This window comes from Camelus ferus, chromosome 25 (assembly GCF_009834535.1).
Source record: "Camelus ferus isolate YT-003-E chromosome 25, BCGSAC_Cfer_1.0, whole genome shotgun sequence".
In the NCBI taxonomy this organism is placed as follows: Eukaryota; Metazoa; Chordata; class Mammalia; order Artiodactyla; family Camelidae; genus Camelus; species Camelus ferus.
Genome location: NC_045720.1, coordinates 30,918,036 through 30,942,573, shown reverse-complemented (window position 1 = coordinate 30,942,573; position 24,538 = coordinate 30,918,036). Strand labels below are relative to the sequence as shown.

Sequence of the window (24,538 nt, the reverse complement as noted above, 5' to 3'; positions counted from 1 at the left end):
AACAGCAGCTCAGAGTACAGAAATTTTATCTTCACTCAAAGATGATATGACTTAAGACTTGAAATATCTTTCCCTCTTTGGCTTGGTTCTGGAAAATATGGTTTCATTATTCTACCTTGGACAGAGAGCTTCTCTTTCTCCATACAAGTATTTATGTACTGAATATGTACAAACAAATGAATTAATGAAAGTTACATATAATGTTTTAACCATTTTTTCCTCTTGTTTTCAGCTCATACTCTTACACCAAAATGGGATGTTTGCTTTGTAATTGACATTTTTAATTTCTATTTTTGTCACTTCAGATCCTGGAAAGACTCTGCCTGAAGCCCTCGATTACTGCACAGTTTGGCTGCAGACAGTGCCTGGAGAAATAGACAGCAAAAGTGGTATTCCACTTTCCCTTGTAACGCTGCAAATTAAAGACTTTCTTAATGGACCAGGTAAGAAAGTCATAATTCAATTTTTTTTCATGTGAGTATATTAACATGTACATAGGATCTGTTAGTAATCTTGACATTCCTTGCCAAAAATAAGTAATTCATTTTCCAAACATGTACTTTTCTCCTGCTGCCATTCTAGAAGTCAAAAGGCAAATATTAATATGCATTAAAAATTACCATTAGTCTGACAAAAAGTTGTTACCAATTTAAAAATAATTTTAATTGATGATTTTATTTCTGCTTATTAACTGTGTGACCTTGGGCAGTTATCTAATCTGTGCCTCAGTTTCCTTACCTGTAAATGAAGAGAATAAAGTAGATAATGGGTGGGTACATGGGTGGGTCAATAGGTAGATGGATGGATGAATGGATAGGCTATGTGACATACATACACAAGATAGTATGCACAGATAGTTTCAATAGATAGATAGATAACGCTTATTTCAAATGCTTAGCAAAGTGCTTGGGGCATATTAACACTCAATTTTAAATAGATAGATACAGATATCAAAGCTATTGAGTGCTTTTTATGTCCCAGGTACTAAGTGCTTTACATACTCATATAGACCCAGGGAGCAGGCACTGTAATTATCCCTATTTTATAATAAGGAAGCTAAGGCTTAGAAAAATGAAGTAAATTGCCCAAGGTCATAGTAGCAGAGGAACATTTCAAACTCAGGTCTTTATGACTCAGAGGCCTAGGTCACTTTTGTACTACACTAATTGCGGCATAACTAAAGATTTTTTCTTTCTTCTCCATAGTCTCCTCGTACTCCTTTTCTATTTTTCCTGCTCTGTTTCTTCTTCCTTCACCTCACGTTCCTTCTTCTCTTTTCTTTATTACTCTTTCCTCACCTCAGTGAGATCTTAACTATTTATTTAACAGAAATTACTACATTTCAGTTTCCCTTTTGTTAGCTTACACTTACAGTGCTGCAGAGCATGTTAGTCACCAAAACAATGCTAGTTTCTTCATTACAGATTTAAAACAACAGTATCACACTGCCTTAAGCTCTCTAGCAATACTCTGCAAGGCATGAATTTTGATGATTCAAACATATCCCTCTGTGAACCTGATTCAGTTTGTATGCCATGACATGCCAATGCACTGATGACCCATGACGACAGTTAGAGAAGGTGGCCCATCACCTTGTCTGGAGTAAAAAGAGCCTGAAACCACCTCAATTGACCGTTTCATTGGAGCCCAGTTCTTCTTAAGCATGTTTCTCCAGTGCTGGGGTTTAAAAGGTGTAGAAGTATGAAGAACTATTTCTAACCTCTATAGGTATCTAGACATGGTTTTAAAAACTCAGGGGAAAGCGAGAAGCTGATGATAAAGGTTGAGTCATGAAAGTTAGAAGAATCCTTCAGAGTGAGTTGGATGGACTGAGAGGAGTGTGAGTCCTTGTACTTGGTTAGTGAATGTGAAGTACTGAATTTTATTGAATTTAAGCCACCATCAATTGTAGGAAAAAACATTTTATACACCAGTAAGGAAAAAAAATCTGCTATTTAAAGTATGATTCAGTGTTTTCTTACTACATCAGTTGCAAGACAAAAGACTGAACATGCTACAATGAATGAATAGGATTAGAACATGAGGCTGGTTCATGAAGTGACAGGGAAACTTGTATTTACTTCTTATTTTTCTCTTTTAGTTTTAGATTTCTTTGTTTTGAGGCACAGTCTTTCACCATTTTGGCTAGGAAGTTTTCTAGCTTACATTTGATTGATTTGTTTATAAAATGGATGGGATCCGCAAGTCAGTGGTAAATTGTGTGCCTGGCAACCAAAAAATTGAATTTTAAGAGAAATATCAATGAACAAATGAAAAATTTTATGTTTATAATTCTGTCATTTAATGTGCCGGGGTAGTAGAAGTGTGATTTTTACAATAGTTGTACTTTTGTGTTTCTTATACTTTTTAAAATTGGAAACTATACATATGCTATTTCTAATTTTATGCACATTCAATAATAATGATAATCTATCTGGAGATTCAAACTTTTAAGTAAATGAATTGACATTTATTTTATAGCAGCACTTCTCAAACTTAAGTGTACATTTTTTTAAAATTTGTATTGAAGTATAGTAGATTTACAATGTTAGTTTCAGGTATACAGCAAAGTGATTCAGTTATACATACATAATACATTTTTAGATTCTTTTCCATTATATCAGTTGAATGCATATTTGAACATCTCGGGGAACTGGTTAAAATGCAAATGTGATTTAATAGAGATGAAATTCTGCATTTCTAACAAGCTCCCAGGTGAAGTGGATCCTATTGGTCTGGGGACTACACTTTTTATAACAAGATTTTAAATAACTCATATAGTAATAAGATATATACAATTTGTGTGTGTGTCTGTATATATATATATGATTTTCTTAATACCATCAGGAACAGCTACTGAGGTTCAAACTGCAGATATTTTGGGGCACAGGAGAGGGGGATGATACAAAGAACGTTGAGTGGTTTTTTAAATGGTGCTTTTATTATGAAAAATCAAATACAATGTCCAATAAATGGTTTAAGTTCTTCAAAATCTAAAACATTTTCACCAAGAGTACTTTTCTTTAGTAAATTATTTGATGGAAGATTAGTTTGAATGATATATCAGCTTTGTGGGATTTCACTAGAACATTAACCTAACAGCTCTGAACTCCAGAATTTACTATCATAGACAGAAATTTCCTTACTATAAGCAATTTGTCATATAAAGTATATAAGTAGATGTTATTACATAAATAATTATATTCTCTCACTACCCAGCCACCCTATATTAACTTAGAGACCAGCTGGAATAACAGGACATATTGAAGCATTTCTTGTTATAGGAATGTATTAGTTAATAGATTTTTGGCAACTCAAGAAAATTATGTTTTTCCAGATTTTAGATAATAGTCTATTAAGAGCAATATTATTTATGCTGAGCCTCGGGGAAAAAACTTTAGCTTTATATAATATTCCCCAATACTCTTCTCTCCCCTTGAAAAATAAAAAGGCATTTTTTTTAGTATTGCATATAATGCTCAGTTTTGTGCAGTATCGTCATTAAGAATCTTTTGCTACCATTATTTTAATCTATTATGCACATCTTATTTAAGTATCATTCCCAAAGAATGTTTATTACATTTCTAAAAAAAAAATAGTAGGTTTTCATTTATTATTTTCTTGCTCTTGAATTAAGGTTGCAGTAGCAATAAAAGTTACAACCCTGAATAGCAAAGGAAATACTGATTATAACTACCTAATGTTAAGTTTTCTTTATAAAGATGCAAACTTAACAGCTTTTAAATTAAGCCTTTCAGATTTTTTTTCAGGGATTATTTTATCTAAACAAGGTGATGCAAGTGCTGCTCTGTAGCATTTGTTTTTGGAAAAATGACTCAGTGTTCTTGAGTATCCCTTTATTTCCTCTGTGCACTTAATAATACCTTAGAGCAAATGATAGGTCCTTAACTTCTACATCAAAAACCCCTTCAAAGCTCTCTCAACCCCACCTCCTTCCTTCAGAGGCAACAATTGTACCCATTAGCAAGGTCAGTGGCTTGGAGAAACCTGGAAAACAGCAGCTACCAGAAACCTACTAGAATAATATCTCCAGCAGGTGATAGATTAGTTGGAACAAATTGGAACCACTGCAGTTCAGCAATCCTGGTTTCTTTCAAGCTGTTTTTAAAATGTCGTCATTTTAATACACAATCTAAGCCCCGCGGAACAGTCCACAGCAGGTTAATTTGAATCATATGATGTGTCACTGCCCTCAGCTGACATGAGCTCTATTCCATGTGTGAAGCCATAATAAATCCATTCCCAACCGAGGAAAATTCCCCGTGAGAAGGTGAACTAATCCAGGCCTCACACTGGCATGCTAGCCCTCCGTAATTGAAAGCAGGGCCACCTGTTCCCAGCACAGTTAGCCTGTAGAGAAGAAATTAGCATTAGAGCCGATTCTTCTTATATTGAAAAATCGTTCATACTTCTCGCAAATTCAAATTCAGCCGTGAACTGCTTAGTATGACATCATCCAGAAACGTAGGAATGGGCCCACCTGATCCCAGTTTAAAAGTTTTGTTAACCATAGGATTTCTTAACTTTGAAATGAAATTTTTTTTTCATTTAATGAGAGCTGACACGTGAGAAGAACGGGGAAGGGTGCAGATTTTTCTAATTAACTCAGGGTCATTTACAAAAACATTTGAGCTCCCTGGTACTTTTTTAACTTGTTCCTTTGCAGACATACTTTTGAACGCTGTCACTGTAGCCATGAAATAGACATTTAAATGACAAAGGAAAATACGCCAAATTGAGAGGACATCTCCACATCATTTAAGTTTTATTATAGATTAATTAGCATGCCACAGTCTTCATATAAATTTAAGCAACATGGTTATATCAAACATGAAGTTATAACTGCAGTTTCACATTTCTTTTATCTTGGTCTACCTGGTGTCTCTAGTTGAAACACGTAGCCACTGATATTTTTTCTCTTAATAAAATCATTTATCTAGTCTCTTGTTTAACCTAACCTGTTCATTAATTTACCTGTATTGTTTTCAGGTTTTCTGATTTCGTTCTAGCTTTGGATTGGTTTTGTTTAAGTTTTATCTTAAATTTTTATTTGACTTTTAATTGGTTGTAATCCTACTTTGAATACTGTTTTCTTCACATACTTTATAGGTTAACTTACTGTTTTATAGGCTGCAATAATTTTAATTTTTACTGTTAAAAATTCCTAAACATCCTAAAATATCCCATTTCCACAAGCTTCTTGGATTTGAATGAAAATATGTACTTAAATAATGTATTTACTGTAAAAACATCTCAGATACAGAAATGCACCATTCAAAAATTAAGTTGTTTTCCCCAACACTGTATTTTTTAAGTGTTTTTACTTTTGTTGGTGAAATCTGCTTTTGTGTTCTGTTATTACAGAGTTCATTACTCACTGAGGGTTAATTTAGACATATGTCAAAGGCAACTGATTCGGGGGAATTAGGATACCTGAAAAAGATGATGCAAAAAGCCTCCTGACATTTTTCTGGAGCAGAAAATGAAGATTAAGAAATATGATTTTTAAATGCAAGAAAATTCAAAGTGAACAGAAGCACCTTAAAAAGCTCATTTTAATTAATTTATTTCTCTTAGTATAACCCTGATAGTTAACCCTTTGCCTCTTTTCTCTTTCCAGAAATAGGGCCAAGACCCATACCCTAATCACTGGAGTCCTATCTCTGTCTTAATTCAGTTTTACAGCCATGCAAGCAGGCTATCTTCTACATTTAAGAAATGTAAACTAGTTAATAAAAATGTTAGACCATTGACTTTTGCATTTCCTGAGTTTTATAGGTTCCAATTTGCAGTGTCAGCATTGCATTATTGTAGTTTATTTTCCCCATGATTTATCAAAATGAAGCAGTAAATTTGATGTCAGAGTGTCAAAGTGAGAATAGACCGAGAACTTTATTTTATTTTTTAATTTTTTGTATTGAAGTAGAGTTGATTTACAATATTGTGTTAGTTTCAGGTGTACAGCATAGTGATTCGGGTTTTTTTTGCAGATTATATTCCATTATAGGTTATTACAAGATATTGGGTGTAATTCCCTGTGCTATACAGTAAATCCTTGTTGCTTATCTATTTTATATAGAGTAGTTTATTATTCCCATATTCCTAATTTGTTCCTCCCCCTCTCCCTCCCCTTTGATAACCATGTTTGTTTTCTATGTCTGTGAATCTGTTTCTGTTTTGTATATACATTCATTTGTATAATTTTTTAGATTCCACATATAAGTGATATCATGCAGTATTTGTCTTTGTCTGACTTATTTCACTAAACATAATATTCTCTAGGTCCATCCATGTTTCTCCAAATGGAAATATTTCATTCTTTTTATGGTTAATATTCCAGTGTGTGTGTGTGTGTGTGTGTGTGTGTGTGTGTATATATATATATATGTATGTATGTATGTATGTATGTATGTATGTATGTATGTATGTATGTATTTTCTCACATCTTCCTAAGCCAGTCATCTATCAGTCGGCACTTGGGTTGCTTACATCTCTTGGCTATTGTAAACAATGCTAGTATGAACATTGGGGTGCAAGTATATTTTCAAATTAGAGTTTTTATTTTTCCTGGATATATGCCCAGGAGGAGAATTTCTGGATTATATGGTAGTTCTATTTTTAGTTTTCTGAGAAACCTTCATACTGTTTTCCATAGCGGCTGCATGAATTTATATTCCCATCAACAGTGTACAAGTGTCCCTTTTCTCCACATCCTCTCAGTACTTATTATATATGAACGTTTTGATGATAGCCCTTCTGACCAGTATGAGGTGATACTTCATTTTGGTTTTGTTTGCATTTCTCTAATAATTATGATGCAGAGCGTCTTTTCATGTGCCTGCTAGCCATCTGTATGTCTTCTTTGGAAAGAATGTCTTTTCAGGTCTTCTGTCCATTTTTGGATTGGATTGTTGTCTTGATATTGAGTTGTATGAGCTGTTTATTTATTTTAGATCTTAACCCCTTGTCAGTTGCATTGTTTACAGATGCTTTCTTCCATTCTGTAGTTTGTCTTTTCGTTTTATTGATGGTTCCTTTGCTGCGAAAAAGCTTTTAAGTTTGATTAAAGCCCATTTGTTTATTTTGGCTTTTATTTCTTTTGCTTTGGGGCACTGATCTAAGAAAGTATTATTACAATTTATATCAGAAAATATTTCACCTATGTTCTCTCTTAGGGCTTTTCTTGTGCCACATCTTATATTTGGGTCTTTAAACTATTTTTAATTTATTTTTGTATATGATGTGAGAGAATGTTCTAATTTCCTTGTTTTATGTGTAGCTGTCCAGCTTTCCCAGTACCACTTGTTGAAGAGATTGTCTTTTCCCCAAGGTATATTCTTGCCTCCTTTGTCATAGATTAATTGACGGTGGATGTGTGGATTTATTTATAGGCTCTCTATTCCATTCCATTGATCTATGTGTCTACTTTTATACCAGGAACATGCTGTTTTGATGACTGTAACTTTGTAGTATAGTCTGAAGTCTGGAAGGGTTATACCTCCAGCTCTGTTCTTTTTTCTCAGGATTGTTTTGGCAATTCTTGGTATTCTGTGGTTTCATATAATTTAGAGTTACTTATTCGAGTTCTATGAAAAATATCATGGATATTTTATACGGATTGCATTACATCTGTAGATTACTTTAGGTAGTTTGGCAAACAGTATTAATTCTTCCAATCCAAGAGCACAGGACATCTTTTCATTTCTTTGAATCATCTTCAGTTTCCCTCATCAGTGTTTTATAGTTTTCATCGTGTAGGTCTTTCACCTCTTTGGTTAAGTTTATTCTTAGGATTTTTTCTTTTCTTTTCTTTTCTTTTTAATGCAGGTTTTAAACAGGGTTTTTTGGGGGTTTTTGGGGGGGTTTACTTTCTCTTTCTGACATTTCATTACTAGTGTATAGAATGAAACAGATTTCTAGATTAATCTTGTATCCTGTAACCTTGCTGAATTCATTTATTAACTCTAATAGTTTGAGGATGGAGACTTTAGGGTTCTCTGTATAGAGTATCATGTCATCTGCAAATAGTGACAGTTTTACCTCTTCCCTTTCAATTTGGATGCCCTTTTGTTGCTGTTGTTTTCTTACTGCTGTGGCTAGGACTTCCAGTACTGCGTTAAATAGAAGCGGTGAGAGGGGCATCTTTGTCTTTCCCTGATTTTAGCAGGAAGGCTTTTATCTTTTCACCATTTAGTAGTATGTTGGCTGTGGGTTTGTCATAAATGGCATTTATTATGTTCAGGTATGTTCCCTCTGTACTTACCTTGATGAGAGTTTTTATCATGAATGGATGCTGAATTTTGTCTTGAGCCCTCTGTTCTTAGTACAGACAGTAACCTCAGCTACCTCTTTTATGCTAACTTCCAAATGCTTAGTTCTAGTTTTATTATCTATCTCTAATAACTTATGGTTTCTCCATCTGCCTATTAGATGTGTTTAGTTATTTAAAATTCACTATGTTCACATTAAATCAAACCAATTTTCTCCCCTCTTCATATGCACTCCTTCTCTTAGTATAGTCTTTAAATTTCTTCGCATGCACTGGTGATAGCAACATTCTGCTACTCATGTCTTCTCTTAGTTTTACTGTCACCTTTGATTCATCCTTCTTTTTATTCAAGTCCTTTTAGTTTTCCTTTGAAATGGTCCTCCATTATGCCTGCTACCTTCCTGGTGTGTGCCCTCGGTACTTCTTCAGTCTGTTTGCTGGCAGCCCTCACTTCAGATTCTCCTTTTATTCAATAATCTTGTACCTTTGCTTTTGGTAGATTAACCTTCTCTGCCAAACTCATAAGAGTATTGACCACCCACCTCCTTCTGTTGATCAAGTCATAACCCTCCTCAGCCCCCAAGAGTGGAGATTTAGGGAAGCTTCTCTCAGCCAAGTTCATATACTTGAATGAAAAGGAGTTAACCAAAGACATGGAGGGGAGGGTGGCTTTCTGAAAGAATGTGTGCAAAAGACTTTGTGGGGAAGTGGATCGTGGCACCCTGAAGGAAATGAAACCAGGGCAGAGCGAGGGAACAGTGGTAGGAGGAGAGGCTGTAGAGAGAGGCAAAGGCCAGGCCTTGCTGGCTGTAATAAAGGATTTTGGATTTTTATCTTAAAAGCACTGGGGAACCACTGAAGAACTCTTAAGTGGGGCATGTATGTTATTGAGGAGGAAGGAGGTATGTGTGTGTATTGATATGATTATATTTGCATTTTGAAAAGATGATTCCAGTTGCAGGATGAAGAGTAGGTGAGAGGGGCTAGAGTAGAGGCAAGCAACCAATTAGGAGACTATTACAGTAGTACTGGTGAGGGGTCATGGTAATTTGGATCAGGGAATGGTGCTAGAAATGGAGAAAAGTGAAAGAGTTGGTAGATACTGGGGAGGCAAAGTGCACAGACTGCAGTAGTGGAGTAGAGAGGATAGAGGGTAAGAGAGATTTCAGCATGACTTACGGGTTTCTAAGTGGTCTTAAGTGGATGGATGGTTGTGGTGTGGACTGAGTTGTATCCCCACCAAATTAATGTGTTGAAGCCCGAATCCCCACTGTGATAGTTTTTGGATATAAGGCCTTTGGGAGATAATTAGGTTTAGATAAGGTCCTGGAGGTCAGGCCCTCATGGTGGGATTAGTGCACCAGAGATCTTGCTGGCTCTCTCTGTCTTGTGTCTCTCTCTCTTGCTGTCTCTCTGTCTCTGTCTCTGTCTCTGTCTCCTCACTCGCTCTCTGCCATGTGAGGACACAGTGAGAAGACAGCCATGCAAGCCAGTAAGAGAGCCTTCCCCAGAAACCAGCCATGCTAGCACCTTGATCTCAGAATTCCAGCTCTAGAAATCTGAGAAAATAACTTTCTGTTACTTAAGTGACCCAGCATATGGTATTTTGTTATGGCAGCCTAAGCTGGCTAAGACAGGTGGTAATCCTGATTAGTGAGACAGACAATACTTGAAAAGAGTCATATTTTGTTTGTATGTGTAGGGAGAGATCATGAATTTTATCCTGAATATGTTGAGTTTGTGGCAATTGTACGTACATATCTGGAGCTTACAACAAAGACTAAGACTAGTGATAAAGGACTGGGTGTTTTGGAGCTTTGGGATGTAGATGCTACTTCAAGCCACGGGCACGGATGAGGTTACTCAGGGAGGAAGTGGAGAAAAGAGCCTAAGACTTCATTTCTGAAGAAGTTTAATCAGTATTTCTTGTCCAAGAGGAAATGGGGGACCCTTGAGAGGAAACTGAGGGAGAAGAGGAAATTTGGGTGTAAGTCAAAAAAGCCAGGGAAAAAGTGTAGAAGTAATAATGTCAAGTAGTCATTTGAGATAGAGAAAGACAAGAAAACAAAAATATCTAGTGGATTTATAGACATTGTGACTACAAGTACTTCCTCCGCATTGGTTTAACCTGGATGGACACTAGTCTGGGATGCATTGAGGAGTAAGCAGGAGAAAAAGAAATGGAAGCAGGATATAATGCTTACAAGAAGTTAGGCTGTGAAGAAGAATAATGAGGATAGTATATTAAGGAACATTTTGTTTTTTACTTTTCCACTTTTTTAATTAAAGTATAGTTGATGTACAATATTATGTAAGATGCAGGTAATTCACAATTTTTAAACATTATACTCTATTTATAGCTATTATAAATGAAGGAGCACTTTAGATCAGAAGTTTGGGGTTTATTTTTATGTTGAAAGAGACATGAATTTTCTCGTATTTAAATATCAGCAACAGGAATCCAGTTGAGAGAAGAACTGGATAAACTAAAAAGAAAAGATAAAGGCAGGTTCCTTAGAAAGCGGGACAGAGAAGAATCCACCGCACATGTGACAGAACTGGTGTTACCTAACAAACTAAGGAAGGAAAGGAAATGGCATATGCAGGTAGGTTTTCAACTTGGTAACAAGAAATCGAGGAAAATTTAATGCCTTTAACTTTTTCCTTGAAGCTAGAAGCAAAGTCACCTATTGAAGTTGAAGAGAAAAGAGAGAAATTTGATAGTTGGGAGGCAAATGGTTTGAAATCATATTCTAGTACGACTTTTTCATGTACCAAATTCACTATCATCTCTATGCCTTTTTAAAACTTTTTATTATGGAAGATTTTAAACATATACAGAAGTAGACCGAGTAGTATATAGAACTTCCTGCATAAGCAATTGTCAACTTATGGCCAATACATTGTTTCATATATAACCCTGGGCATTTCCTCATCTTCTGTATTTGAAGCAAATCCCATGCATCATAGTATATCATCTGGAATATTTCAATATGAATCTCTAAAAGATAAGAACTTTTGAAAACAGGACTGCTATACTATTATCAAACCTAAAGAGAATAATTCTTCATTAATATCAAGTACCCATTCAGTGTTCAGATTTCCAGTTATTTCATAAATATCATAATGTGTGTGGGTGTTTGTGTGCCTCTTTGTTTTTTGTTTCTTTGTTTTTGAATCAGAAGCCAGATAAGGTCTACACGTCGTTATTGGTTTGTCTTTCAAATTTCTTTTAATTGGTAGGTTTTCCTCTCTCTTTTTTCATCTCTTGCAATTTGTATATTAAAGAAACCAGATCTTTTGTCCTGTAGCACTTACCACAGTTGGGGCTTTGTCTACCCCTGTCCTTTATATTTCCTACATATAAACTGGTAGTTGGCTTAATCTGATTCAGGTTTGTTTATTTTATTTATTTATTCACTTTTAGCATGACTGTTTTGTAAAAGGTTTTATATTGTTCCATGAAGCACATAATGTCTGAAGGTCTCTTTTTGTGATGTTAACAACCAGTGATGCTTAGTGCCTAAATTCATTGGAGGTTGCAGACAGTAATATTTTAATTCTGGCATTCCTTTTTAATTCTAGCATTTTAAATATTCATATTAGCTGGAATATTTCTGTAAAGAGAAACATTTCCTTATCTACTATTTGGTTACTCAGTAGTATTGTTCACCTAAGAAAGGTAGGATAAATGCTTAATTCTTTCCCTTTATTTACCCATTGGGGAAAAAAATAAGTTGGTTTTTTAGATAGGAATTTTTTCACAATGTACATGTGTATCAAATCATCACAGTGTACACTTTAAATATCTTACAATTTTACTTACCAATCATGCCTCAATAAAACTGGGGATGGGGGTGGAAATGAGTTAGTTTTCTAGATATTCCAGTGGTGGCTAATTAGTTGTTGTTTGCTGTTATTCTGAATTCATTATTTTTAATGCTCAAATTGTCTCATCATTGGCAGTGGGAGCCTCTGTAAATTGACTTCTCTGTGTTTTTAATTTTCCTTCAATCTGGAATCCTTGCTCCCTTATCTCAAAACACTTCACTGTTGCAAAAATCAGATCTGCTGTCTCCACGGATAAGTATATGCCATCATTGAGAATAGAGAAATAAGAAAAAAGAAATGGGCGCCAGAAAAGCTGCCACAATTATTAGAGCAATGGAATATACTTAGCCTTCTATGATAACTACTTAGAGGGAGAGAGGCTCATTTAGATGAGTTTATTTAAGTTCAGTACATTTATTTTAGAAAGCCAATACAATTATCCTATAATCAGAACTTTTATGTTGTGATTTTTGGGGAGTGGGACAGTGTCGTCCAAAAAAGTCAGTGGTTGATCAAAAGAATATGTGCATGAGTAATTATGCTACTAATGATGATGCCCAAATCCCAGTGAGAAGCACCACTGTAAGTAGCTGCTGACTGACCAGTCAAGGACATGTGTCAGTCCATGTCTCTGAGCCTCCCCAACAACTCATGGGACAGCTTGCACCCAGTTCCATTTGGTATACTGTTGTTAATTGACACGCTAGCGTCTGCCACCGCTGAGGTCTTTACACTTCAGTGAAAACCTGTAGATCTCACTGTCATGGGCAGCTTTTCAAATTTTCTAGCTCTCACACCTGTGAATACTCAGTTTCCACTGCCCATTATCATCATGAATACCTTTACTTGGACAGTGTAACCAAAGTCTGAATTTGAAATGCTGAATAAGAGGAAAAAAACCATACTATGACCTATTAATAAAAAATACATATTTTATTAGAGTTACTATAATGCATAGAGTCAAATTTGATTAAAAATGTGTTCTTTTTTCTTTTTTCTTTCTTTTTTTTTTTTTTTTTTTGCATTTTCCCCTCTAAGGTTGGGGGGAAAACACCATCGTTCATGTGTCTGTTCATAGCCACTGACTATTTTCCTAGTAAATCCTGCTTGTCTTTAAAAAATTGTCTTTTACAAATAAAATTCCAAAGGAAGAAACACTTAACAAAGAAGTTTTCTTTCATAAATGTTATGATTTGGGTATAACAAGCCATATTGAATCCATTGGGTTTTTGGTAATAGATTTCAAAATACATCATAAATGTAAGTAATATGATGACTAATGGGTCAAGTAAAGTTGGAACATTTTAAATGAGAAAATATCTGGAACAGTTTTCAGGAAACTTTTCCAGTTGGTGTTTGGTCCCCCACAAGGTGTGCATTAACATAACTTAGAGGAATCACCTCTGGGGCTTGAATTCCCTCTCTGATTTCATTATTACAATATGATTCTTTTCCTTTCACTATTAAGTCATCTCCTAGGGTGATGGGAACATAAAATAAGTATAATTTATTTGTATTTGTCTAATCTCCTTTTAACTCAATAATCATTCCATCATTCTGTTTCCTGGTAGCTGTTCAGAAAGTTTTGAAGGGTAATTAGAATCTAATAATTGACAGGCATGGATTTACTTGGTAACTTAAAGATACAGAATGTGTTCTGGGAATGGCGAGAAATTAAGAGTTGGCAGAGAAATAGATGACTCAGCTGAGAGATTCTCTATTACTACATAGTCTTAAAATCTAAACTTTGAAAATAGTCCACTTATTAAAGTTCAATGAGAATTATGAAAAAATTTAAACCCTTTAAACAAGAATATGATAATAATTGGAGTAAAATCCACATTATCAATCTATGCCTGGTTCTTTATCCAGTTACATTTCCATGTCTTTTAAAATATTATTCTATATAGCTCCCACTGTGTTTCTGTTGAATAAAACTTTTTGTAGTCCATTTCTTTAATGTTTTCATCTTAATAATGAAGTTAGATGTTTTTCATCAATTTTTTAAAAGTATAAAAGAAGACTAGAAAACATGTTGCCCAATTTTTATGTTTTATGTTTAAGAAATGCCAAACTTTTATGTTGTATAACTTTTCCCATTTGTAAAAGTAATCGTCCTATCATTATGAAGCTGAAAATATTTGTAATAAAGGCACTAATTTTCTACCTAAAAAAAGTGCCTATCTAGTTCAAGGACGTAGTAGTCTAGAGACACTAGGTAGCAAAAGTAACAATACAAATTTATTGAATTACCAGATGTGACGATGGCTTCATGATTTTAGTTGGAGGATTCACACATGTTGATGGACTTTATCCAGCAGGAAAGGGTGCTGTTGCATTTGTGGTTCTCCTCATTCTGGTGTTTGCTGTGTGTCTCTTGATGGACCTGCTGCTTTGAAAGGAATACGTAATATTACAGTATGGCCTCATTTCCACTCTGCTTTTTGGGCTCTTGGCCTAGAGTACTGTCCAGCTCACCCAAATGGGACTGCTCCAAGCCCTCTGTTTATACATAGGACAGACTGTGTTTTGCAAGGAATGTGGCTCAGCATTCTAGCTATGGGGGGTGGGGGAGAGGAACTCTGTGACCTAGTGGAGGGCACCATGCACAGAGATTGCACTGTGTGCGAACAAACAATTAAAAAACATCTGAAAGGTAAATTATTTAGATGTTTTAAATATCAACTTGTTTTTAATAAAAAGTTAACATCTATCATGTACTATGTATCTAGCTCTTCTAGATTTTTGAACTAAAACTAAAAACTTTCATCAGCTGGTATTCAGTGACTGAGAGATTGAATTTGTACTCCTAGGTTTAAGATCACTCAAAAAATGAAGTTTTGATGCATACATAACAATTTTGACCTGACCTCATAGGAAAGATAAATCAAGTGGCCAAAGTGTCCAAACAAGAAGCCTTCCTTTAGCAATCCACTGGCCAAAGAAAGCCATCCAGAAACCAGATCATAAAAAGTTAACATTAAAAATTCACATTTCAAATTCATGCAGCCAAAGGAATTTAAGTAATTAAGCTTTAAAATGATTTTTTAAATAATTCTGTAGCATTTATTCTTCTGAAGTTATTTAAGTTTAAAATCACACTGATACTTTGGGGACAAACTATATGAGATACATGAGAGAGGGAGGACCAAGATAAATTGCTTCAGACTTTCTTATTGCTAAAATTTGTTGAGTCTTGGTGAATTGTTATATATAAACTTGTAACCTAGTAGAGATTCATGACTTAAAGATAGAACAAGAGAGGCAACTGTAATTAATTATGTGTTTGCCATCTCCATTTTGAGCTACCAGACTTATACCAAATACATGTCATGGGCTGACCTTGACATTGCTTTGAGAAATGGGTCTTTCTGATTTTATACTACTCAAAGAATTTGTATTTGGTAGAATAAGGTCAATAATGTAACTCAATTAGATTCATGGTTGAACTTCACCAATATGTTTAGATTTTTTTAATACACATTTCTTTTCCTGAATTTATCAGCATTTGACTCCTACTGATAAAAAAAGGGACCGTTTTAAAAAATTTCTTTTGTAATACGAGCCAAGTCATATGAACAGATATTTCTCTCTTGTAACTCAACTGCTTTGGGTGGCACCAAACTGACCTATGCTTTTGAGTTTTACTGGCTTAACTGACTCTAGTCCAGCTGTTAAGTTAAAGCCTCTAATTTTCATGTGCCACAACATTTGGTGTTAGTAAGATCAGGAATTGTCCTGTGGCTTCCCTAACACTTAGGAGTAGCAGTCCCCCTTTTTCACCTTCTACAGAAAGGCCACCCTGATCTCACCATTAGCACAGATGTTCTACTACCTTGTTGGAGGGGCTACAGAGAATGGAAAGTAAACCTCAAAAACTGACCCAGTAGCGTTGGTTAACACTCAGGCATAAAGTGGGCTTCCCTACACATAGGGACACATTGAAGCCCTTTGGCCTTTTGAGAAGCACACGTGTGGGTAAAAAATAAATGGAGTGGAAAATACTTTCCTATCATGCATAGGACAAAGTCATTGGAATAACTTGTGTTTCTTTTTTATTTTTTAAGTTAATATGTAGTAAAATTGTCCTTCTTTGGTATACAATTCTATGACTTTTGATACAAGTATAGAATTGTGTAACCATGGCCATAGTCAAGATACAGAACAGTTCTACCATGTTAAAAAACTCTCATGGTATTCCTTTGTAATCACACCCACCAATAAACCCTAATCTCTGATAACTACTGCTCTCCATCACTTTAAGGTTTGTTTTTTTTTCTTTTGACTTTCTGAGGATGTTATACAAATGTAATCACACAGCATGTAACCTTTTCAGACTGGCTTCTTTCACTCATCTACTGCCTTTGAGATTGTACTGCCTTTGAGATTTGGTCAAGTTGTCACGTGTATCAGTAGCACATTCCTTTTTATTGCTGAGTAGTATTCCATCATGTAGATATACCACAGTTTAAGACTTCATCTATTGAAGGACATCTAAGTTGTTTCCAGTTTTGGTTATTATGAATAGAGCTACTTTAAACATTCATGTATAGGTTGTGTGTGAACATTAGTTTCATTCCTCTATAATAAATACCTAGGTATGAAATTGGTGGGTCATGTTAAGTAACAAGAAACTACTAAAATGTTTCCAGGTTGCCTGTATCATTTGACATTTCCACCAGTGATGTATGAGAATCACACTAGTTCTGTATCCTCCCCAGCACTTCGTATTGTCAGTATGTTTTATTTTAGCCATTCTAATAGATGTGTCATTGTCATTTTTTTGTACTTTTCTGTTGACTAATGATGTCTTATGTTTTTATATGTGTTTATCTGCTACTTATATATATGCTTTTTGGTGAAGTTTCTATCCAAATCTTTTGCCTATTTTAAAATTAACCTGTTTGTTTCTAATTGTTGAATTTGGAATTTTTTTTTTTACATTATGGATGCAAGTCTTTTGTCAGATATGTGATTTGCAAATATTTTCTCCCAGTGCATAGCTTGTCTTTTTATTCTCTTAATGTTACTTTTTACAGAGTGAAAGTTTTTAGTTATGAAGTCCGGTTTATAATTTTTAAAAAGAATCATGCTCTTTTTGGTACTGTATATAAGAACTCTGCCTAATTTCAGGACTTAGAGATTGTCTCCTATGTTTTCATCTTAAAAGTTTTATAATTTTACATTTTACATTTAGATTTGTGATTCATTTTGAGTTAATTTTGGATAAGGTATAAAGTTAAGTTCAAAAGTTCACTTTTCTCTTTTTTTGGCACCATTTTTTGATAAACTAATCTTTATTGAAGTATCTTTGCACTTGAAAAGAAAATTCACAGTATTTGGTTGGACTCTTTATTTCTGGATTCTCTGTTATGTTCTGCTTGATATACATGTATATCACTTCTCTGAGATTATATTGTCTCGATCATAGTAGCATCATACTAAGTCTTAAAATCAGGTAGTGTAAGTCACCCAGTGTTATTCTTCTATTTCAAAAGTGTTTGACTATTCTATTTCTTATGCTTTCCTGTATACATTTTTTTATTTGCAGTATAGTTAGTTACAAGATGTCAGTTTCTGTTGTATAGCTCCTCTATAAATTTTAGAATCAGCTTTTCTATATCTACAGTAAATACTTACGGAATTTGATTGGAATTATGTGAAATCTGTAGATCAACTGGGAAAAAACATCTTTATAACTTTAAGCCTTTCAGTCCATAAATACGTTATGTGTACAGCATATCTCTCCATTTACTTAGGTCTTTAATGATTTTTCATTAGCATTTTGTAGTTTTCAACATACAGATTCTGTATGAGTCTTACTAGATTTATACCTAAGTATTTATTTTATTTGGTGCTATTATAAATGTTATTTTCTGTTTAAATGTTTTTTATTCCAACTGCACGTTGCTAGTTTGTACAAACTCAATTGATTTTTGTGTGGTGGTCTTGTATTCTAAAATCTTGCCAAATTCATTTATTAATTCAAGGAGCTTTTCTGTAGATTTCTTGGAGTTTTCTACATAGGTAATCCTGTCATCTGTGAACAGACCATCATTTTATTTCTTCCTTTCCAATCTTCATGCCTTTTTTTTTTATTATTATTATTGCCATATTGCACTGGTTGGGATTTCTAGTATTATGTTGAGTATGGGTAGTGAAAATGGATGTCCTTATCTTGTTTCTGATCTTAGGGAAAAAGCATTCAGTCAATCCAATCCTTCATGATTAAGGATGATGTTAACTATAGGTTTTTTCACCTGTGAATTTTAACAGGTTAAGAAAGCTCCCATCTATTGACAGTTTGCTAAGAATTCTTATCATAAATGGCTATCAAGTTTTTCAAAAGCGTTTTCTGCATCAATTGATATGATGATGTCTTTTTTTGTTGGTGGTGTTTTTTTTGTTTGTTTGTTTGTTTGTTTGTAAACTGGTAATACTATTATTTGATTGATTTTCTAATACTGAGCCAACCTTGTAGTCCCAGAATAAACCCCTCTTGGTCGTAGTATATTATTACTTTCATACATTGCTTGATTTGTCTTTTTTTTTTTTTTAAGATTTTTATGTCTCTGGTTTTAAGGGATATTGGTCTATAATTTTCTTTTACTATCTTTATCTGACTTTGCTATCAGTAATGTTGATTTCACAAAATGAATTTATGAGTGTTGTCTCCTATTTCCTACAGGACAAGATAAATAAGGGGGAAATGAGGGATTTTCATAGTCCCTGTGAACATTAGAAATTTCCTTACCATTTCTGACGCCAGAAATAGAGAGTTTCTCCTGCTGCTCCCTCTGTCCATTCCTGATGCCCACCTCCAGGTTTTGGGCTGCCTTTAGTCCAGGCTGGGAGTACGGGAAGAAAAATGAGAAACTCACTACATTTTGGTGGTGTTTTGAATCTAGTCATCTTCCCCAATCTATCTGTTATCATTTACTTTTTTTCCCCATATATTCATTGTATGTATGTATGTGTGTATTTATTTATTCATTCATTCATTCATTCATTCATTCTTATTTTTTATTGAATTGTAGTCAGTTTACAATGTTAGCTTCAGGAGTACAACAGAGTGATTGAGTTATATATATACATGCATACATATTTATTTTTTCAGTTTCTTTTCTGTTACAGCTCATTAGAAGAAATTGAATAAGGTTCACTGTGCTATACAGTAGGTCCTTGTTGTTTATCTATTTTACATATAATTATGTGTGTTACCACTTACTTTTCAGAGTCCTCAAATAGCTGCTCTGTGTAGGTCTTATGGCTATACTCTCTCTAGATATTATAACTGCATGAAGTGGGAGAGACAGGGTTCCATTTTTCCTGGAACTCTGAAATAATTTTTAAAGAGAAGAAATTGGCAGCTAACAAAGAGAAGAGCAAGGTATATTAGATATTTTTGCTTTGGAGGAAGAAGATAAAAGAAGCTGAGGCAAACATTCCTAGGCCTTGAGACTTCATTCATGATCATATTAGAAACTAGAACTATCCTGTGGGTACATGTGCATATGGAATTTGATGTATAACAAGTCGCCACAAATGTAGTGACTTATAGGAACACAAATTTATTATCTCACAATCCTGCAAGTCAGTATCCTGACCTACAGAAGTCCAGGTGGGTTCAGCTGGATCCTTGGCTCAGAATCTCACAAGGCCAAAATCAAGGTGTCATTCAGCTGGGCTGGGCTCTAAACTAGAGGCTCTAGGAAAGAATCCACTTCCAGACTCATTCCATTTGTTTGCATAATCCATTTCCTATGGTTGTAGGACTGAAGTCCCCAATTCCTTGTTAGTGGTTGGCCAGTGCTTCCTTCCCTCAGCTTTAGAGCACCCATTCCTTCTCAAATGGCCGCCACCATCCTCAAAGCAACAATGACATACCATAGAGCCCTTCTCACATTTCTCATCTCTCTGACTTTCCCTTCTGCCTCCTTCATGTACTTTTTAAAGGGCTCATTTAATAGATCAGGCCCACCAGATAATCTCTGTGTCATAAATTCAATTTATCTGGGATTTTTATCACAACTGTAAAATCTCTTCACAGCATAGCATTACCTAGATTAGTGTTTGATTCAATAATCAGGGGAGATGAATCTTGAGGGAGAGGGGGTCATCTTTAGAATTCTGCCTACCACAGAGCCAGATTAGAATGTTCTGTAGTGCTCCAGGTGAAGTGACCAAACATGTACTTCATGCTGAGTTTGAAGCCCAATGCTAAGTGTTAAAGATGAAAAACATGCACTCAAGGATCTTCTTAGTTGGGATTATATCTCACAGAAAACTACTTGTGCAGATCCAGCTTTGTGGATCAACTTTTTGGAGCAAATGCTGAGCAGCATGCTGAAGACTAGGTGTCAGGCAAGGAAAGGGTACATTAGACTAAGGAGCAACATGATCAAAGGCCTGAAGGTCTGACATAGCGTGGGTTGGAGGAAATGAGCTCTGTAAACTCTTTGATATTTCTGGAACTTTAATCTGTAGTGGGCAATGGCTATAAAGAAATGCAAGTTCTTTTTTCCATTCTGAGGAGCTTGGTCTTTTATCCCATAGGTAAAGAAGAGCCATTAAAGAGTTTTAAGTACTAGTGTGCCAATCAGGATCACATTTGAAACAAATCATTTGGAAATTGCTCTGGAGAGACTGGATTAACAGGAATTGGTCTAGACAGAAAAGCCATTTAGGAGGCTTTATAATAGTTGAATATCAAAGGCATGAACGAAAAAATGGGGAGTGGCTGGAATGCTGGAGAGAAGGAGATTGGATTCAAACAATATTTTGGAAGTGAAATTAACAGAACTTAATCATTGAGCAGATTTGGACCAGGGAAAAAGAGAATGAAATGAGTCCAAAAGTCAGATTTTTTCTTAATATGAGCCAAATGGAAGATTATAGAGCCAGTAACTGAGGCTGGGAATATAGCTTGTTTGAGAGGAGTTGATGGATTGTTCCGGATGAATTGATTTGATGAGCCTGTGGGAGTTCAGTAGAAAGGAAAAAGTCATTCATTTTTTGCCTTCACTACATCATTAAATATTCATTTAGTACTCACTCTGGACTAAACAGTAGTTTCGACACTCTGAATGTTAAGACGTAGGACAGTCCTGACTGTTCAGGAGCTCACAGTTAGCTGGACCAGGACAGATACCTAAGCAGTAACTATATAAAATAATATAAATAGGTACCTGATGATGACACAACACATAAGATACTCTGGAAGCAGTGGATGAGAGGTACCTTACTCAGCCACAAGGGTCAAGAAAGATTTCCTGGAGGAAGTAACTCAAAGACTAAGTCTCAAAAACAAGTTAGGCAAGTAACTAGAGGTGTAGTTTTTTTCTGTGTCACTGGGACGTGATACCTGAGATGGGAGGATCAACGGTGAGATGGTAGTTAGCGACTCATACGCGCCACTGCATGGACGCTTTGCCGGTCCACAGGCAGGGGAAGCAGATCCCTTAGGCTCAGCAGTTGGTATAGGTGGCTATTTGGGCAGCTTCCTGGGTAGGTCACTAAATTGTTTCTGTGGCTACAGAATGAGCACTTCTGACCCTTAATTTAAATCTCACATTATGAATCCAGACAAAAGCAGATATTTTCTGTGAAGCCACCAAATTTGGAAGCCCACAGAATAGGATTTATAGGCAGAGCAGGTTGATGTATGAGTCATTCGAATCATCCAATTTCCCTAAAATATTTTGCTCACCAGCCCCTTTCAGTACCCCAAATTCTACAAGTCAAAAAATAATGCCATTGAATTGTTACATTTTAAATGGGTAAATTATATGGTGTGTGAGTTAATATGTCAGTAAGGATGTTAAAAAATTAATTCCCTTAAATGAGGTTTTTTTTTCTTTCTTGTTTAAAAAGTGTAGGCAGCAGGGAACATTTTAGTATTGCAGAAGGGTGATTCAGGGGTCTGACCCTTTCCAGTGGACAGCTAACTGGAAGCAGGACTCTCAGCATTTTCCTAGGCCTGATTAAAGAAACACAAGGAAAGGCACACTCAAAAGGCATGGTACCCTGAGGGAGCCTGGGTACCCAGGAAGAACCCTTAAGGTGCTGATATCTGAGGAAGGTGAGAAGGGGTCCTCCTTATGAAGACAGAGATAGAATATGAACTTAATCTGCTTGATAACTGCTATTTCTAGCTTCATCTGTGGTTGGCTTGTATTACATCCTCAGGCTCCAATGAAAAGAACACTTGATAGGTTCAATTCAACTCAACCATTTATTGAACACGTACATTTGAGAGAGACACTGTGCCAGGCACTGGGTATAAAAATTTATGACTTGCTCTGCCTTCATGATGCTTATAGTCTTATGTCTTATTGACAATAAAGAAGTAAGAAGGCAAAAACTGAACTAATAGGACCTAGTTAGTTTTAAAGTCAGGTGACTGAGTGGCAAATAAGGGCACCATGTGATATATGATACATGGCAAATGAACTGTAGATTTTAAGAAATCTCAGTTCACCCATCTTACGTTGGATGGGATCATTGATATTCTATCCGTGCAGAATGTAGGGAAAGATGTAGGCACTCTTCTGGTTTTTAGCAGGTCACAAAGAGGAAACAAACAAAGTTGTGGAGCGGCCACTTCAGTGAATCACGTGGACAGATATTCATGAATACCGGTATTTGTGTCAAGCATTGTGCCGAATGCTGAGGGAAGAACTTTTACCTCAAAAGAAAGATTGTCAGTGCCAGTAACAAACTGGAAAGGCTGCTTAATTTTGCCTCAGAGTGGAGAGGGCAGATAGATGTCCATGCGTGGCCTTCACCCTGTCGGGAACAGTCACATGGATGGAGACAGGAGTGTAGGATGTAAGTAAGCCCGGGAAAGTGTTCCTTTAAGCAACAAAGTGGGAAGAATAGTTAGGTGATGAGTAGAAGAATTATAATGGCATCATAATGAGTCCACAGTACAGGTGTTGAGGAGCTTAAATAGGAGCTTAACAGGGAAGTAAAGGCTTATAGTTAATAAGAGAGCTTCAGTAATTTTCTTATCTTTTTCAATTCTATAGCAGACATCAACTTGGATATATCAAAACCTTTGAAAGCAAACCTGAGTTTTACCAAGGTGGACCAGGTAAACCATTTTTTACAGAAGATAAAAAGTGCACACAGCAAAGAGACCTCAGCTCTGTCAGACACCACGCTGAGTAAGGATGAGCTTCCAGCCTCCACATGCTACCGTGGAAAGTTGTCTAAACTGAAAGTTCATGGTGATGGAACACAAAAGATTCCATTTCAAGAAAATGTGTGGAGAACTGTTTCCTGCTTTCAGAAGATTTCTGTTCATACTACTCAGATTGTGGTCTCCATGGAAACTGTCCCTCATCCAAATAAACCATGCCTGTTAGCATCTTTATCAACACTCAACGGAAGCCTTAACGTCAAAGCAGCACAAAAAGTACCTGGTAAGTGACAGAAAAGGGGAGAGGGAGATGACAGTATGACTTGTTCACATCTGAAAGTGCATAATTCTGAAGGTTGATCTATGCATGGAGAGGTTAAAAGTTTCTGGGACTATTAGAGATGGAGACATTTTTGGTTTGTGACCTTACTTTACAGAAAATTTTATAACAAATTATTTAAGCCCTGAACTAAACTGTTCCAATCCACTTCTTCAGGCGTGTTCCTACAGATGTCTTTAAAACTGCTCATTTCTAAATTTCTTTTTACCTAAAATAGCTGTAGTGGAAGAACAGGCTACGTATCAGGTTTTGTGAACCATTAATAGCTTTCAGAGTGTGATCTCAGGACCAGCAGCATCCACATCATCTGGGGACTTGTTAGTAATGCAAGTTCTCAGACCGTACCCCTGACCTACTGAATCAGAAACTGGGCATGGAGCCCAGAAATCTGTGTCCCAGCAAACCCTGCAGGTGATTCCAATGTGCTCCATTAAGTCACTGGTAACAATTTATTTAAAAAAGAAAAATTGCTCTGGTGGCATGAATGTTACACAAAGTGTAATAGAAGCCAGGGTTCAACTTTGCAAAGACAATGCCATTGAGGATTATCAGGTAGCAACACCTGGCAAGGAAAGGCTGTGCTTCTGTGCCCAGCTGAGCAGAGGGAGCTGTGGACCGGCCAACTGAACCCCCTTGATGGTTGGAGAGGTGAGAAATTAATGGGCAGTGACATCTACATTTTCCTCTTTTCTTACCGTGACTAGTTTGTTACGTGCTTTTTCAGACTGAATCAAAAAGGGTGGGCAGGAGGGAAAGAGAAAAGACAAGGTACAGGTGGGAAATGACCATTTTCAATCACAGAAACTACTACTGTAAACGTTCAGGGCAGGATGCCAGAAATTTTACTTTGAAAGTAAAAGTCGCAAGAGGGAAACATTTTTTTCCACTTGAATTTGCAGTAAAGAAGTGGGACTAGATGCGTAGTGCGGGTGGC

At 35.8% G+C, this 24,538-nt stretch overlaps 1 protein-coding gene across 8 annotated transcripts in view; it reads left to right on the top strand.

Annotated features, from left to right (window-relative positions):
• Positions 1 to 24,538, top strand: part of VPS13B (vacuolar protein sorting 13 homolog B) — a 627,764-nt gene that overhangs the window by 456,052 nt on the left and 147,174 nt on the right. For 7 of the 8 annotated variants that reach the window (XM_032468222.1, XM_032468224.1, XM_032468220.1 and 4 more), the window contains 2 exons: positions 306 to 443; positions 23,152 to 23,547. In XM_032468222.1, coding sequence (XP_032324113.1) covers positions 306 to 443; positions 23,152 to 23,547 — 534 coding nt within the window. The remainder of the gene's footprint in view (positions 1 to 305; positions 444 to 23,151; positions 23,548 to 24,538) is intronic. The other variant, XM_032468221.1, reaches the window with a different exon arrangement.